The 14882-nt window shown below is 42.4% G+C and overlaps 1 protein-coding gene across 15 annotated transcripts in view; it reads left to right on the top strand.

Annotated features, from left to right (window-relative positions):
* Positions 1 to 14184, top strand: part of NKTR (natural killer cell triggering receptor) — a 62802-nt gene extending 48618 nt beyond the window's left edge. For 9 of the 15 annotated variants that reach the window (XM_030328547.1, XM_030328546.2, XM_030328553.2 and 6 more), the window contains 7 exons: positions 215 to 302; positions 762 to 907; positions 2206 to 5088; positions 8135 to 8230; positions 8978 to 9034; positions 9551 to 9655; positions 11372 to 14184. In XM_030328547.1, coding sequence (XP_030184407.1) covers positions 215 to 302; positions 762 to 907; positions 2206 to 5088; positions 8135 to 8230; positions 8978 to 9034; positions 9551 to 9655; positions 11372 to 11459 — 3463 coding nt within the window. In that variant the 3' untranslated portion in view covers positions 11460 to 14184. Of the gene's footprint in view, positions 1 to 214; positions 303 to 761; positions 908 to 2205; positions 5089 to 8134; positions 8231 to 8977; positions 9035 to 9550; positions 9656 to 11371 lie in introns of those variants that run through there. The other 6 variants (XM_030328558.1, XM_030328548.2, XM_030328551.2 and 3 more) reach the window with 5 other exon arrangements.
* The last annotated feature ends 698 nt before the right edge of the window (positions 14185 to 14882 follow it).

Consider the following 14882-nt stretch of genomic DNA (forward strand, 5'->3'; position numbering starts at 1 on the left):
CTACTCAATTGGATTACTTTTTTTTTGTTTTTCTTTTTAAATTTTGGCATTTGAAGAGTTTGCTTAGAAAAATTGTCTAGGGAGTGCTTCATTTTACAGAGGTGTTGGATCTAAATGAAATGATTTTGTTTTGTAGGAGCATAAATTCTGCATTTAAATATTGAGAAATCCACCTAGCATTTGCTTATTTTTAATTTTCAGTTTTCTTTTCCAGGAAGATTCCTGATGTTCCACCCATTGTAAGTGATCAGAAACCATCTGTATCAAAATCTGGACGGAAGATTAAAGGAAGGGGTACAATTGTATGTTTATTAAGACTTCTTTTTTCAAACTACTTATCTAAGCAGTATGTTTTTGCCTATAGGCAAAACCCCAGCCTTAATTTTAGGTATAATCCAACATCTGCTCAAGGAACTAGCTATATTCTCCATAGGTATGGGAACATACTGCTGTTAGATGAAAATTTATTGCTATGTTTTTAAGTATGAAATGGCCTGAGAAGCAATAAGTGATTATGTTGAGAAATCTTAGTATGTTGAGTAATCTAGGCTAATGCAGGTAACTGTTAGGATTTCAAAGAAAAAATCCCATTTCTTTTAGTCTCTTATGTTTGACATAACTTCGTACCATCCTTTTGGTACTTTAATCATTATAGCCTTTGAATGGCATCTGACTTTGGGTCTTACTCCTAACTCTGTCCTATAGCAGACTGTAATTGAGAGGTATTTTAAAAATAGTTATTCCTATCTTTGTTTTTAAAGCGCTATCACACACCTCCAAGATCAAGATCATGTTCTGAATCAGATGATGATGATAGCAGTGAAACTCCTCCTCACTGGAAAGAGGAAATGCAGAGATTAAGAGCATACAGACCACCTAGTGGAGAAAAATGGAGTAAAGGAGACAAGTAAGAGCCTTGAGTATAAGCACAATTCTGTGTCTGCTATATTTTAAGTGTTAAGGGGAGAGAGACTTACTTCTGGACTTTTCATTAAAGACTTACATTGAAAGTTAGACTGTGAGAATACATTTGGAAATACTTGGCAGAAAGAGAGCTATTAACTAGGAGGGCTGATTGGCTTCAGGGTGCTTTTAAATCAAGATTCTGTTTTCCCTCATAAAACTATAAAACTACCGAATCTCTCAGAGATTTCCTGTACAATTTTAAAAATAATCAGCACCTAAAAATTATATAGCAGGTTCTTTCCTAGCCAGGTCACTGGCTCTTAATCACTGATGATTGAATAGATAGAAAATCTGTACCTTTCGTGTTGGTTAACTTCTGACCCCAGGGACTGTTGCTGCTTCAACAGTGTACCTGTCTCTTACCCTTAGTAACACCCCACAGTGGAATATCTGTTGTAGAAATGGACCTGGCTCCAGAATAGCTAGTGAAAAACATACCAGTAGGACCCTTTATAATCGTTCACGGTAGAAGTCTCTTTTCCTCCTTGAGTGTCCAGTAGTATGGTTACAAGTTGGAAGAGGGAATAAAAGGTGCGCATCTGCTGTGTGAGAGTGATTTAGACACAGTGGTATGGAGGACTCTGAATTGTGGGCCCTGACATGACAGGTTACCATTAAGATTGTAAAACTTGCATCTGTTTTTATGTGCTTTTTCCTCCATTTCTGTACTAATTTAACCAAAACCTTAAGAGAGAGTCTTGATTACCTCTGTGAAGCTGAAATAAAACAGAAGCCATGCTAGCTTCTCCAGACGCTTCTCTTTAAAGTTCAGGCAGCTCTCCTCTGTCTGCAGGGAATCGACAGAATTGTTTGGGAACTTAATTGGACTCTCTCTCAAAGCTTGCTCCCAGAAGCAGAGGGTCATGAACAGATCCTGGGCGGGAACTCAGGATGTGACTGGAGCTCCTGTGATGAATTGCTTTGGTTTGGTTTGACTCTCAAAATCATTTTTCTGTCAAGTTTGAAATCCTTTGCTTAATTGAAACAAAAACAAAAAACTAAACTAAGTGCTTTTGTAAGTAACTCTGTTAGTAGTTGTCAGTGCGTGTCTCTGAAATCACGAGGCCTATGCCTCTGATTTATCCTTCCTACGTGTACTCAAAGTGTGGATAGAGTCAGTACTATGTTGTTCACTGGGCTTTTGTCAATGCATTTGTATTGACAGCAAACGTGTTTTAAACTTAAAGCATAGAAACATGCTTGTAAATAACTGCATGCATGTTGGGTCATTTTCTACAGATTAAGTGACCCCTGTTCAAGCCGATGGGATGAGAGAAGCTTGTCCCAGAGATCCAGATCATGGTCCTATAATGGATATTATTCAGACCTTAGTACGGCAAGACACTCTGATGGTCACCATAAAAAACGCAGAAAAGAGAAAAAGGTGAAGCATAAAAAGAAAGCAAAAAAGCAGAAACACTGCAGAAGACACAAGCAGACTAAGAAGAGAAGGATTATTGTACCATCTGACATAGAATCTTCAAAATCTTCCACCCGACGAATGAAATCCTCTTGTGATAGAGAAAGGAGATCTCGTTCTTCCTCGTTATCGTCTCATCACTCATCAAAGAGGGACTGGTCTAAATCTGATAAGGATGACCAGAGCTCTTCAACCCATTCCAGCAGGGACTCCTACAGATCTAAATCTCACTCACAGTCTTACTCTAGAGGAAGCTCAAGATCAAGGACTCCATCAAAATCCTCATCACATTCTCGAAGTAGATCAAAGTCCAGATCTAGTTCCAAGTCAGGGCACCAAAGGACAGCATCAAAATCACCAAAAAGAACAGCCTCTCAGTTAAGTGAAAACAAACCGGTTAAAACAGAACCTTTAAGAACAACAGTGCCACAAAATGAAAATGTCATAGTACAAGCGGTGGTGGCAGAAAATATTCCTGTAATACCACTGAGTGACAGTCCCCCTCCTTCAAGGTGGAAGCCTGGACAGAAGCCCTGGAAGCCCTCTTATGAGCGAATTCAGGAAATGAAAGCTAAAACAACCCACTTGCTGCCCATCCAAAGCACTTACAATTTAGCAAATATTAAAGAGACTGGAAGTTCATCATCGTACCACAAAAGAGAAAAAAATTCAGAAAGTGATCGGAGTGCTTATTCAAAATACAGTGACAGAAGTTCAGAAAGCTCACCAAGGTCAAGGAGCAGATCTTCTAGGAGTAGATCTTATTCCAGATCATACACAAGGTCACGAAGTCTAGCTAGTTCACGTTCGAGGTCTAGGTCTCCCTCATCTAGATCTCATTCACGAAATAAATACAGTGATCATTCACGGTGTAGTAGATCATCGTCGTACTCTTCTGTTAGCAGTGATGATAGAAGACGAGCCAAGAGAAAATACAGATCCAGCGGGAAGAAAAATAACACTTCTAGTAAAAGGCACAGCAGCAGTTCCGAAAAGACACTTCGCCATAAATATATGAAAAGCAGGGACAAGTCTTGTCAGAGAAAGTATAGCGAAAGCAAGTCATCTTTAGATTATTCTTCAGACAGTGAACAGTCAAGTGTTCAGGTTACACAGTCAGCCCAGGAGAAAGAGAAGCAAGTCCAAAAGGAAATGAATAATAAGCAAGAGAGAAACAGAGATGAAGAGAAATCCAAGCCCGAACAAGAATGCCCTCGTTCAAAAAAAAGAGCCTTGAAAGAGAATCTTTCTGATCACCTTAGAAATGGCAGTAAGCACAAAAGAAAGAATTATGCGGGAAGTAAATGGGACTCAGAATCAAACTCCGAACGAGACGGAACTAAAAACAGTAAAAATATTTCCCGGCCATCTTCTGATAAGGAGGAAGGTGAAGCTACATCAGATTCTGAGTCAGAGTTTGGTGAAATTCACATCAAAGCCAAATCCACAACAAAGTCTTCAGCAAGTACTTCACTGCCTGATGGTAATGGTGCTTGGAAGTCAAGTAAACAGCGGTCTTCAACCTCTGATTCTGAGGGGTCCTATTCCAATTCAGAAAACACTAGAAGAAAGGCACGGAAGCACAAACACGGGTCAAAGGAAAATCTTAAAAGGGAACAGACCAAAAAAGCAAAAGAGAAATTGAAAGGGAAAAAAGACAAAAAGCACAAGGCTCCAAAACGAAAACAAGCATTTCATTGGCAGCCTCCACTAGAATTTGGTGAGGAGGAGGAAGAGGAGATTAGTGAAAAGCAAGTTACTCAGGAGGCAAAAGAGAAAAAACAAGTTTCTGAAAACAGTGAAACCTTGAAAGAAAGTATTGTGCAAACTGAGAAGTCCTGTGAAGAGGGCAACCTTTCAGGTAAATGTAATACAGTAATGATTCCATCAGATATTGATCAGCCTACTAAAGATGATAGTAAACTCAGCATTTCTCCTAGAGCTTTAAATACTGATGAAAATGTAGCTGCTTCTCCCTCAAACGTTCAGCATATTGCAGAAATTGTCTCAAGTGGAGTGGAAGATGTGCTTCAGACAGATGACAACATGGAGATTTGCACTCCTGATAGGAGTTCCCCAGCAAAGGAGGCATCCCCTCTAGGAAACTCAAGGCTCGACACCCCAGATATAAACATTGTTTTAAGGCAGGATGTGCACACGGAGCGTCCTGAGGGAGAGGAGCTAAAGCAGGAAAGCAGCATGTCTGAAAGCAAAACGATGGGGGACATGGGCAAACAGGACGGCGGCCCCACTGGCATTGCCAGTGCTGCAGAAAGCACTGTGAAGAGAGAGGTGGCTGAGAAGAGCCAGATCGGTCTCTTAGATAATAAATGGAAGCCCCTGCAAGGTGTGGGGAACGTGGCTGCCCCGGCTGCTACTACATCCAGCACTGTGGAAGTGAAGGCATTGACTGCTGCACCTGAGATGAAGCCACAAGGCTTGAGGATAGAAATCAAAAGCAAAAATAAAGTCCGGCCTGGGTCTCTCTTTGATGAAGTAAGAAAGACAGCACGCTTAAACCGGAGGCCAAGAAATCAGGAGAGTTCAAGTGATGAGCAGACACCTAGTCGAGATGGGGATAGCCAGTCCAGGAGTCCAAGCAGATCTCGAAGTAAATCTGAAACCAAATCAAGACACAGAACAAGGTCTGTCTCCTACAGTCACTCAAGAAGTCGATCACGAAGTTCCACATCGTCTTATCGGTGAGCCCTGTATTTATTCTCCTTCCTTTTTCCCTCCCAAGGAGAGTCTGTTATTTTTAGCTTGGAAGAACATCAGAATTAGGGACAAGATTACTATTTCCAAATGTCTGGAAGGGAATGAGGGGAAGTCTTGTGCTCTGTGACCCAGAGAGCAGATCGAGAGCATAGGAAGTGGAGATTTTAGGGGAAGAAATTTGGGCTCAGTGTCAAAAACTATTAGCTTTTCAGGGCGCCTGGGTGGCTCAGTTCGTTAAGCGTCCGACTCTTGCTTTCAGTTCAGGTCACGATCTCACGGTTTATGAGTTTGAGCCCCACATCGGGCTCTGTGCTGACAGTGCGGACCCTGCTTGGGATTCTCTCTCTCCCTCTCTCTGCCCCTCCCACTCACGCTGTCTCTGTCTCTCTCAAAATAAATAAACTTAAAAAAAAAACTATTAGCTTAAATCAACTAAAGCTCTTTGGCAACAGAGATGAGTTGCCATGGTAGATGGCAAGTCTCTCTCTTTCAAAGGTGTGATGTTGTTCTCCCACCTCTCTGTGATGCCGTAGAAGGGAATCTGAACATATAGAACTGTGTAGGATTTAGAGATCATTAACCCTCCATTTTACACAAGTGGAAGGTGAGGGCCGGAGAAGCAAAGTTACCTGCCCAAGACCTGCATCTAGTTAATCTTTATTCAAGGATTGGGGGAGGGGCATGGCAAGACCGATCATCTTTAGATTTAAGTATTTTGGTTCAGGTTGCCTGTAACTTTGGTCAGCATAGACAGTGCAGAGAATGAGAATTTTTACAAACTAAAAAATTAGTGATGGTGGCATGAAGTTAGTAATTTGTATTCCTTTTTAAATTTTCTTTATAAATAGTTCACGGTTTTACCTCACTGTCTCTTAGTTACTCCTATCCATGAATATATTATTGTGCTTGGTCTTCATCACTTGAACTTAAAACATAAGAATCTTCGAGAACTTTTTTCCCCTTTCTAGTTGTTTATCTTCCCTTTCCCACCCAGATTTCTTTAAAAATAGGAACCAGTACGTGCCATCTGTAGTAACAGTGCCCCATTTACTCCTTAGTTGCTTGCAGGCTGCCTTCTGTGCCGCCCCTCCCTGCTTCTCCCTAAGCGGGCTATTTTCAGGTACTTCGCAGGAGTGCCAGGGCATGTTTTCAGTCCTTTCCGTTCTTCTGGCACCTGCCGGTGGTCCTCCTCTTCCCTCTCAGACCGTTCCATGCTCGTGTTGTGGGCTCTTCTTCCTCCTGCCCTGACTTGCAGCAGGCCTGGAGAGCTGGTGAATCCTGGCCTGTTCTCTCCAGGTTCATAGGCCAGGTGCAGTCAGCTATGGAGCTACTTTGGCTCCCTGTCTGCTCAACGTCTGCCTTATCATTCACACTCCAGCAGTTCTGAGCTCTGGTTGATGCTGGCCACTCACTTAGCTTCTACTGCTGCCTTTGGAGTGGCTGGCCTTTCATCTTCGAAATGATGACAGGCTTAGAAAGCCTAAGGAATTTGCTTGAGGTTATGCAGCTGATAGACTGGACAGCCTCCCTGTTTTGGTTACTTGCCTGGCCCTGACTCCCCTAACCACACTGTGACTTCACTGAAGTTGGGAACTACTTCCTACTCATCTTTTAGTCACCTCACCGAATCTGCTCTATACTTGTTAAGTAATTGAAAAAAAAAATTGTTGAATAAATGACGGGAGTCTTACTAGAAGACAATGTGTTCCATTTTCTTATAGATAAACTGGAAGCACATCATGTCTTCCAAAACATAAGTACATAGTGAATAAAATAAAACCTATGAGGGGGCGCCTGGATGGCTCAGTCGGTTAAGCATCCAGCTGTGGCTCAGGTCATCATCTCGTGGTTTGTGATTTCGAGCCCCACATCGGGCTCTCCACTGTCAGTGCAGAGCCTGCTTAGGATCCTCTGTCTCCCTCTCTCTGCCCCTCCCCTGCTCATGCTCTCTCTCTCTCTCAAAAATAAACATTTAAAAAAAAAAAAAAACAACTATGAAAATGTTGCATAGCAGCCTAGACATAGGGGTATTGTTCTGTCCTAAATGACAGGTATAAAGTTGGGGGAGAAGGGTGGGGAGCCAAGTGAATGCGGGCTGGGGGGGGCAGAATTGTGCTACTTAAGTTCCTTGTTGTATTAAATAGGTACAAAAAAATAAAACAAATGATTAGGTATAAATAAATAATTTAAAATGTCATCTAGGGGCGCCTGGGTGGCGCAGTCGGTTAAGCGTCCGACTTCAGCCAGGTCACGATCTCCCGGTCCGGGAGTTCGAGCCCCGCATCAGGCTCTGGGCTGATGGCTCAGAGCCTGGAGCCTGTTTCCGATTCTGTGTCTCCCTCTCTCTCTGCCCCTCCCCCATTCATGCTCTGTCTCTCTCTGTCCCAAAAATAAATAAACGTTGAAAAAAAAAAAATAAAAAAAAAAAAAATAAAATGTCATCTAGTTTAAAAAATAGAGCTTTGACATACCTGATATATCCCTACCCTCATTTCTTCTAAAGTTGAACATTATTCTAAACTTTTGTTATAGTTTTGTTGTTTTTCTTCAGTTTTGCCAGAGATGTGTCTATTTGTATACAGTGTTGTTTTTGTAGGTTTTCAAAAAGATCTTTATACATACATACGTAATGTGTTCTATTTATGCATTTTTCACTTAACATTAAGTTCCAGGAGATGTCTCTGTTGATGTATGTAGCTGTAGTTCAGTCATTTTCCTACATTAGAATATTTTGCTGTATATCTGTGCATTAATTTTTTCCCCCATTCTGTCATTAATGGAGATTTGGATTATTTCTTCTTCCGATATTACAGATAGGGTTCCAGTGAACACACCTTTAGTGGCCTGTTCTGGTTTATTCCATTCTGTTCAATTTAAACACTATTCATAAGCTACCACTGTCACACCCACAGTGAAGACTTCCATGAAAGACTTTTCCTTTTGTTGTGTTTTCCCCTTCCCACTGTACTAGTAAGGCCTTGAACAGCAAGGTGAGTTAATATAATTGTGCTTTTTCACTCTTAATTGTAGATCAAGAAGCTACTCTAGAAGTCGGAGCAGAGGATGGTACAGCAGAGGCCGCACAAGGAGCCGGAGCAGCTCCTACCGCAGTTACAAAAGTCACAGGTGAGCTTGTGAACCCCGCCCTCCCGTGTGGTCTCCATCCTGTCTGCTCTTCAGGGCGTGCACAGGCAGAGTGGGGGAGCTGTTGAGAAGAATCCTGTCACTGTTGAATACTAGACAGGCCTGTCGTCTCATCCAGTTGTTTCTAAGAACTGTCAGATTCTCACTGGCTCTTCTCAGGATGTGATCTTATCAGAGTGAGGAAAGAGAAGCAGTAAAAATATTTAAAAGAGGCCCTGCCCGCCAGCTCCCCCTCCCTCCACCTCCAGTACATCTTCCTTAACCTTAGTTCACCTCTGCAGTCACCTCTTTCTTGACTCGGAGTAGGGATTGGGATAGGAGGACTGATTTGTTAACAGGGGCCACAAGATGAAGCATGTCGGGGGTGACCCCAGGTCTCTATTTCTTCCACGTTCTTGAAACCCCTTTGCCTCTCAGGCATTTTCCAGTGCTGCAGCTTCATTTTACTTACAGACGTCTGACCTGTGCAGACCCTTCCCTCCCCACCCAGTTCGAACCTCCCCAGAGACTTTCGTTATGTGCATCTCATAGAAGAATTGAATAAAACATAAGCTTTCTAATGATAACCAACCTGGCTTTTAAAAAATACAACATACTTTTGATATACAAATGAAATACAGCTACTGGATTTCATTGTGTTTTTTCCTTGGTGGGCAAAGAAATGTCTAGATTTTTTATATAGCCTGTCCTGACCCACAAGATGATGGTCCCTCATGTGATTAATATTAGGACATCCAGCAGGAGCAGATCCAGGAGCAGCTCGTATGACCCCCACAGTCGGTCCAGGTACGGACGGGGGTGGGGAACCATTTGTGGGGGCAGGATTGAAAAGCCTTGTTTTATAAAACCCTTCACTTCTTTTTCAAAAGTGCTGTATTCTGTTGAAAAGTGTAGATACCTGTATTTGTCTCACGTAATCCTACCCTATCTACGTGAGGTCTTTTTGACAGCTTTTATCTGTTGGCCCATGGTACTCTAGTGTCAAAAGTGACCATTGATGACCAGTTGTAATGGCAGGTGTTTATCGGATATAATAGCCTAATAAGATCCACCACCTTCATTCAAACTTAGTGTCAACTTCGTGATGTTTTTCAATGCAGAAAATAAATGAACATTTTTCTTTTTACTATGGTAAGTCTGACTGGGGCAATTGTTCAGTGTTTCCAGTACTTGCTGTGCAGCTGTGTCCTCGCAGTGTCATCTAGGCCCTTGTTTTCGAGAACACTGATCAGGTCATAAAAAGAAATGGAAGCATATAAGTATCTGAGTGGGAAAATTGAGTGTGTGTTGTTGCTGTTGAAGCAGGTCCTACACTTACGATAGCTACTATAGCAGGAGTCGGAGTCGAAGTAGGAGCCAAAGGAGTGACAGTTACCACCGAGGCAGAAGTTACAGCAGGCGGTCCAGGTGGGTCCCCCTCCTTTAGGGCACTGCACGGTACTGTGGGCACTTGGTGCATGAGGTGACAGACAGCTAATAGAAGAGAAAGCATAATCTTGGGAGGACAGAAATATTTTTCTCTTCTCGAATTTCAGCAGTCCACAGGCAGCTACTAAATAAAAGTGGCCGTTGTGTTAAGGGTTGCCGGGTCAGGTTTGCTGGGTATTGTTACATGTGTGAATCCAAAATGGATCTGGTAATACTTCCATATCTTTGAGTAGTTTGCAAGGAGTAAAGAGAGAAGGTCACCTAAACCATGGGCCATTCTTTTAAATAGGGCTAGTTGCTAAAAATAGCAAAACAGATTTGTTAATTTTTTTTAATCAAAAAATGTATACTAAAATGTCATCATTTGCTTCAACAGCAGAGTTGAGGTTTATATCATCAATTTTTAGTAAAAACATTTTTATATATTACAGATATTTACACATATTACATTTTATGTAACATATTTTGGCTGGTACTGTAAGAGTCTTTGTGTTGACTTTTTATGGTGTCCCTCTCCTAGTTGCTTTTTTGGTCTTAACCCTTCTCCCATTCATTGCAACTACTGTCAGTGATCCTTGTTGAATATCGGTATAATCTAAACACCTCCCTTGTTTGAAACTCTTGAAGGACTCCCTGCTGCCAGAAGGGCAGGTCTAGGCTCTTTAGCATTGCATGTAAGGCCTCCCTACCTACCAGCTCCAGCTGGGGCTTTTCTGTCTTCCCTCCTTTAATGTGCTAGAACCTTTCCTTCTGCCTGGAGATACACACGCCTCTTGAAATGGCCGATTCCCACCTACCTACCCCACAGGCCTCAGCTGCAACCCACTGCCCCAGGAGGCCCGCCCTGACTGTTCACCCTGAGTTACACCACCCCCACCTCCCTGCCGTGTGCCCTATTTGTCTTGTCCACTATTCTGTACTGTCCTTGAGCCCCAGGAAACTATACTTGGTCTACTGTGTATGTCCTAGCATTTGGCAAAGTGACTGGCTCCCTGAATTTTTTTCAAAATAACTGAATGGTGACAATTGCCAGGTCCTCTTGACTTAGTTTCCCAGAGGTCCTATCTGCATGCACCTGCCCTACCTTCCTCCCACATCCCTCATGGGGGTCCCCATTTTTTTTTTTTTTTGGCTTCCCTTTTTTTTTTTTTTTTAAATTTTTTTGGAGTGAGGGGTAAGTGAGGGAGGGAGGGGCAGAAGGAGAGGGAGAGAATCTTAAGCTGCCCCATGCAGAGCTCCATCTCACGACCATGAGATCATAACCTGAGCTGAAATCAAGAGTTGGATGCTTAACCGACTGAGCCTCCCAGGCGCCCCTTGGTTTCCATATTTTTAATGAAACTATTTGTGTACCTTTTTTATCCCTTGCTTCCTCGGTCTCATTAAATATTGATGTTCAGTTTGGGTAACATGGAAAATTATTCTGCTCATTTGCATGTGGATTTCAAGTAATTTCCCAAGATGCGATGTTTCTTTATCTTAACGTTGATATTACTATTCTGTCATTTAAAACGTCTTTGAAAAGTCTACACTGTTGCCACAGTCAAGACCCCACTCATCCACCCACTGTGCTCTGCCACATCAGTATTGCTTTCAAGCCACTCATATCAAAAAAAAAAAAAAAAAAAAAAGGCTTCAAGAGGAATTCAAAGGGTTGAAGTTAAAAGGTGTCTGTATATTTCTTTTGTTATACAGGAGTTGTAGATCTTATGGCTCTGACAGTGAAAGTGACCGAAGTTACTCTCATCACCGGAGCCCCAGTGAAAGCAGCACATATAGTTGAAAATGTCCCCCCCCTTTTTTTTTATACAAATTATATCTTATTTGTAAATATCTGGTAACTTAAAAGTTGGAGAAACTTAATGGCAGTCTGTTGTTCTATTTCAATATTAGAGATAAGTTTCAAAAATAGGCACTTAATTGTTATCGTTCATTTACATGTACACAGAATTTAAAATACAGATATGTCTCCTAAAAATATTTTTATGCCACATTTTACAGTAGCCAACTATGGAAATGAATTTCATTTTCTTGAATCAAGAAATCATGAAATTTAAGTATCATTTGCAATATTATTTTAGACAGATGATTTCTTTCCATCTCATGTATTCCTTAGAATACAGATTCTTTTTGCCCGTTTTTCAGGTTTTAGCATATATGCTGCCAAGCATAGAACTGTGAAGAACTGTTAAAGGTGGCCAAATATTTATGTACCAATCACACAGTGTCATACATACGTGCTCTTAAGAACAAACCACCCAGAATTGATACTTGATGGTAGCCAGGAATATAAGGCAGTGGCTCTGGAGTTCTTCATTCTTTCCTTACTTCTTGGTTGTCTCAGAGGATCGGGAAAAGTGGTCATCATACAGCCCACTCCGGCTGGCAGGTGAGGTTCAGAAGAATAAATTGGCCTTAACTGTGTACCTGCACTGTCCCTAAGGACCTAATGTTTTATGTGCTTTTTAATGAATACTATCACAAGTTTAGATGGTAGAAACAATTCTATTCCAGTTCATGTTTTGGTGCTCGGTACCTTTTGGTGCCTCTTTACGTATACTTACGTTAGAATCTCCTAGAAGAGAGATTATTATTATTATTTTAATTCACTGGCGCCAAACGTTCCTTCTGAGCTGTATTCACCTTAAATATTTGGAGGGCTTCTCTCCAGCTCAGGTGTGGCCTAGGGTCCTCCGGAGCAGGCAGGACTGACCCAGAAGGTTGTGTGGCCGCTCAGGGCTGCTGCACATAACTGACATGTGTGCCTCGGGAAGAGTCAATTGAAGAGTGGACTTCAAAGTACCACCAAAACCTCACTGCCACCATCCTGGAGACACTTGGCAGAGCTTTTAAGTCTTTCAAGTAAGAGAGAGAGATATCACAACAGCAGCTGAACTGTTCTAAGCACCAGCATGTTTTTCCTCTTTTCTGCCGTGACCTGCTCTGACTCGGTGAAGCCTCGCACGACACGAGGAAGTCCGGGACATCACACAGGGGAAGAGGGTGTGCACGACTGCCACAGATGACACATTTTCGGTTTGGGGTGGTTCCTCCAAAAAGGATTCGACCTGTAAAAACTGGTGTGATTTTTTTTTTTTTTTTTTTTAAATCTTTGAGTTTTTCCCCCAAGTGTACTTAATCACCTTAGTGCCAGTTTAATCAGTTACGCAGAAGAAAATCCTACTGGATGTTGGGTGTGGAACTCTGCCCCAACCCAACCCAGGCCTTGGCTTGGGGTACCTGGGAAGTGGGAAAGAGCCCTCAGTTGGAGGGATTTGACAGCCTCGGATGGGTGGAGGGGAGACCTTGGATATATTAAAACGGTCATCCGTAAAAGGTTCATAAACAGGGTTAAGTGGTCAGCTGTTTGCCAGGTTGATAGAGTACGTCAGAAAACAGGACCCAAGTCAAATAAACGGACTTCTTAGTGAACACAAAACAATGTGTGATTCATGTGAAGGGTTTTCAAAAGTTGCCTGTAATATTCAGTGGGGGGAAAAAAACACATTCAGAAGCCCAACAAACTGCCAAATCTAATTAGGTTAAGAAAAGTTACCCTTGGACGATGTATTTGTTTTCTGCTGCTGTGTAACAAAGTACCCCAAACTTAGCAGCATAAGACAACGCCTATTTCTTAGCTCACAGTTCTGTAGCTTGTGAGTCTGGCACAGTGTGGCTAGATTCTCTGCTCAGGGTCTCACAAGGCTGAAATCAAGGGTCAGCAGGGCAGCATTCCTTTATGGAGGCTGTGGGGAAGAATCTGCTTCCAAGTTCATTCAGTTCCTTGCTGGCTGTCATCTGGAGGCTTCTGCCTCAGCTCCTGAAGGCTGCTGTCATTCCTTCTCGCGTGCTCCCGTCCATCTTCAAATTCTCAATGGCCCATCTCACGCCTCCCATCCCTCTGCCTTCTTCCTCTGTTTTAAGGTTCATGTGATTAGATCAAGCCCACTGATCAAGTCTCCCTGGTTTAAGGTCAGTTCTGCCATAGAACATAACATAATCATGGGAGTGATTGCACAGGCGCGGGTTCCTGGGATTTGGGCATGGAGTGGGGGCGGGGGGGCAGGCCATTCAGAACCCCACCTACCACAGACCATCACTGCCCATTGCGCTGGAGTTTCATCCCAACAAGGTGGGCCCTGGAAGCCTCATTTGTTTCTTCCATGGACAAGAACAGCCCTCAGCCGTAGCATTCAACTGTGTGTTTACTGAATGAACTACAGAAACAGCTTTTCTGCCTAGAGGGGATTGTTCTGTATTTTAAGTTATTTTTTAATAAAATTTAATTATGTTGTGTATTGTGCTTCTTAATAGAAAATGTATTATTGGACTGTTTTTGTAATGTCGTTTACTGCAAATGAAACATGATATAGCTGGTATTGTTCAAAAACTGTAGAGAATACTTTTGTACATATTGGCAATGTCTAATTTGTATACACTTCATTTAAATGTTCCTAAAACTTGAAAAGGGGGACCTTGTAGAAATTAAAATATATACTTAGTCTAAATCTGTGCCTGTTTCATCTCTCTTTACTCGTCCAGACTTCCAGCAATCTTTCCGAAACGGAAAAGAAAATGTTGAGTCTCTTTGCTGAGCCAGGCGGCAAAGAGACTTCGTCTTTGCTGCCCGTTTCCATCTGGCGGCTGAGTATCGGCGGGGCGTGAGGTGGGGCCGGAGAGGCACTGCAGGCAGAGACGTTCACCTGCCCAGACGGTGCACCTGCTCAGTGATGGTGCTTGGTCTCTCTTGCCCTGCAAACTCCAGGTTTCCTCCAGGCTCCGTTGTTGTCATTCAGCCGAGGTGACCTGCATACAGAGGTCTTTGCTGAGGAAGGAATATGTCCCGTCTTCTCTGGGAGTTGCTGCCTTGGGGACAGAACATGTACCTACTAAACCACCCACGGCCTCCACACTTCCCTCTCTACCAGTTCACTAGGCACAGAGCACTGGCTCTTAGAGAAAACATTCATGATGATATTTTTAGTGTCCACATGAGAATTTGCAGGGCAAGTACAATTAACTTTTTTCTCCTCGGGACTCAGAGGAATTTGTATTTTCTTAGTGAATACCTCATAACTTCTCACAGTAAGACTTGCAGAGATTCAGTTTTCAGAATTGAGTTAACAGTAGACCCCCAAGTCAGGCAATCCCTGACAATAGTCCAATATGGATGCATTAAAATTTAAAGAAAACTTCAGAGTCTTTT

Source organism: Lynx canadensis, chromosome C2, assembly GCF_007474595.2.
Source record: "Lynx canadensis isolate LIC74 chromosome C2, mLynCan4.pri.v2, whole genome shotgun sequence".
NCBI classification, from domain to species: Eukaryota; Metazoa; Chordata; class Mammalia; order Carnivora; family Felidae; genus Lynx; species Lynx canadensis.